The sequence below is a fragment of the Macrotis lagotis genome, chromosome 1, assembly GCF_037893015.1.
Source record: "Macrotis lagotis isolate mMagLag1 chromosome 1, bilby.v1.9.chrom.fasta, whole genome shotgun sequence".
NCBI lineage: Eukaryota > Metazoa > Chordata > Mammalia > Peramelemorphia > Peramelidae > Macrotis > Macrotis lagotis.
This window is the reverse complement of record NC_133658.1, coordinates 840,223,498-840,225,735: the sequence shown is the minus strand read 5'-3', so window position 1 is coordinate 840,225,735 and position 2,238 is coordinate 840,223,498. Positions and strand designations below refer to the sequence as shown.

General features: G+C 38.9%; 1 protein-coding gene across 1 annotated transcript; it reads right to left on the bottom strand.

The window, feature by feature from the left end:
* Positions 1-595: 595 nt before the first annotated feature.
* LOC141489470 (olfactory receptor 52E4-like) lies at positions 596-1,543 on the bottom strand. The gene has a single exon (XM_074190076.1). The coding sequence runs from the start codon at positions 1,541-1,543 to the stop codon at positions 596-598; it is 948 nt and encodes a 315-aa protein (XP_074046177.1).
* Positions 1,544-2,238: the final 695 nt, after the last annotated feature.

Sequence of the window (2,238 nt, the reverse complement as noted above, 5' to 3'; positions counted from 1 at the left end):
AAATGTTCACACTAAAAATTTAATAATCTTCACTCGTGGGCTGGTCTGAGCTCATTCTAGCACACCCCTACCCCTAATGAGAGTGACTTTCAAACTGAGATTAGTCTGTGCTATATCAGAGATATATAGCCCTATTTCATCTGAACTATCTCCAAAATAATCAATACAGACCTTGAGGCAGTTTCTGTACTCCCTGTATACTGCTAGAATCAACTAATTACATTTTTTTCTCTGTCTCAGCTGCAGTTTTTGAGCCTTTGTATTGACAGTTCCACATGCATATATCATGTTGTTCTACTTTTCCTTTAAGACACACTTCACTACCACCTGCTGCAAGAAATCTCCTATGATCCCTAATATTTATATTTATTCATTTCATATTTATGTTGCTATACTTGCTGAATACCACATTAGAAACCAGCTCCTGGAAAATTGAAAATATTTCATCCTTTTTATTTATGAATACAAATTACAAAAATATTTGTGCCTAGTTCATTGTAGGCATCTAATATTTATTGATTGATTAAAAATTTCTATGTACAGGCTAGCAGAAGGTATGGATGTTAAAATATATTCAGTTTCACGTTCAAGTTTCTTAGATAGTCTTAGTCCTGAATAAAAGCAAAATTTGGTCTCGGATCTGTTTGGTCCTGACCCCATAGATGATGGGGTTAAGCATAGGGGGAACCAGCAAGTACATATTGGCTAAAAGAATGTGAATGTGGTGTGGTATCTGCTGACTGAATCTATGGGTGAGGAAAGAGAAAAGGGCAGGGATATAAAAAGTGAGGATAACACAGACATGGGAGCCACAGGTGCTGAGTGTTTTTAAGCGTGCATCTTTCGAAGGGAGACTAAATATTGCTCGAAGAATCTGGATGTAGGATAGAGAGATGCATGCTATATCTGTGCCCACAATCAGAATTATGACAGCCAAGCTGTAGAGGCTATTTATGGAAATATCAGCACAAGCCAATTTTACAACAGCCATGTGCTCACAGTAAGTGTGTGGAACAACATTGGTCCGGCAGTATGACCACTTCCTCACTAGGAAGGGATGGGGAGTCATGAGTATTAAACCACGTAGAAGTGCCACCATGCCAATCCGGAGCACCACAGGGTTGGTAAGTATAGATGAGTGTCTCAGTGGGTTACAGATGGCCACATATCGGTCCAATGCCATGGCCACCAGGAGCCCTGACTCTACTCCAGAGAAAGCATGAATGAAGAACATCTGAGTGAGGCAGGCATGGAAGTTAATCTCATGGTCATGAAACCAAAATAGTCCAAGCATCTTAGGAAGAGTTGATGTTGAGAGAATAAGGTCAGTCATAGCCAGCATGGAAAGGAAGTAGAACATGGGTTCATGCAGAGAGGAATCTGTCTTGATAATGAAGAGGATGCTTACATTTCCCAAAAGGGCAACAGCATAAATGGAGCAGAAGGGGATGGAGATCCAGATGTGCAAAGACTCTAGACCAGGGATACCCAGGAGGATGAATGTACTGGGATTAATGAATTCAGTTGAGTTAAAGTCAAACATCGTAGGCCCTCTGGCCATATATGGGTTCTATTTTTATGTCCCCCAGTTGGTCTATGTTGGTCAGTATAAAGATTGCTGTGAATGACACTTTTCACATCTGTAAGGAGATAAATAAAACACTGGGATGTCACTTCATTATCCTTCCCTTTGATCTCATGGGTGAAGAAGAGAACTTATTTAATTATGGCCTCCCTCTCCTGACAAGTATCTTCAATTCCAAGCATGTTAGTGTTCAGAAGGTTAAGGAAGCAATGCATTCTTCTCATGATGTTGACAGTTGTTCAGTAATAATGGATTCTACCTATCAGAAATAAATCCCCGTCATGTTTAAAATGCAAACTCAACAAATATTTTTCAAGTGCCTGATGTGCACATAATCCTTTTCCAGGTTCTGAAAGATATGTAAACTCTATGTTGCTTCTATCTTCTTACATTTCCTTACTAAAGACTATCGGGTGCAGCCATATAACTATAATTCAGTATTACAAGATAAATGTAATGGATAGCTACAAAGTACATTCCATGAGGTTAGCATTTGAGTTGGATTCTGCACTGTATTTTTTAATGGCTATAAATAAAGGAGAGAGTACTTCAGGCATCAGTAATCACCTGAGGAAAGGCACAGAGACATGAAAGCACAGGAAAGATTTAGATAAAATATGTGAAATTTGGATAGAATTTAAAAGTGACTATGA

Coding starts and splice junctions, on each gene's coding strand:
- LOC141489470 (XM_074190076.1), bottom strand. CDS start 1,543: ATGTTTGACTTTAACTCAACTGAATTCATTAATCCCAGTACATTCATC.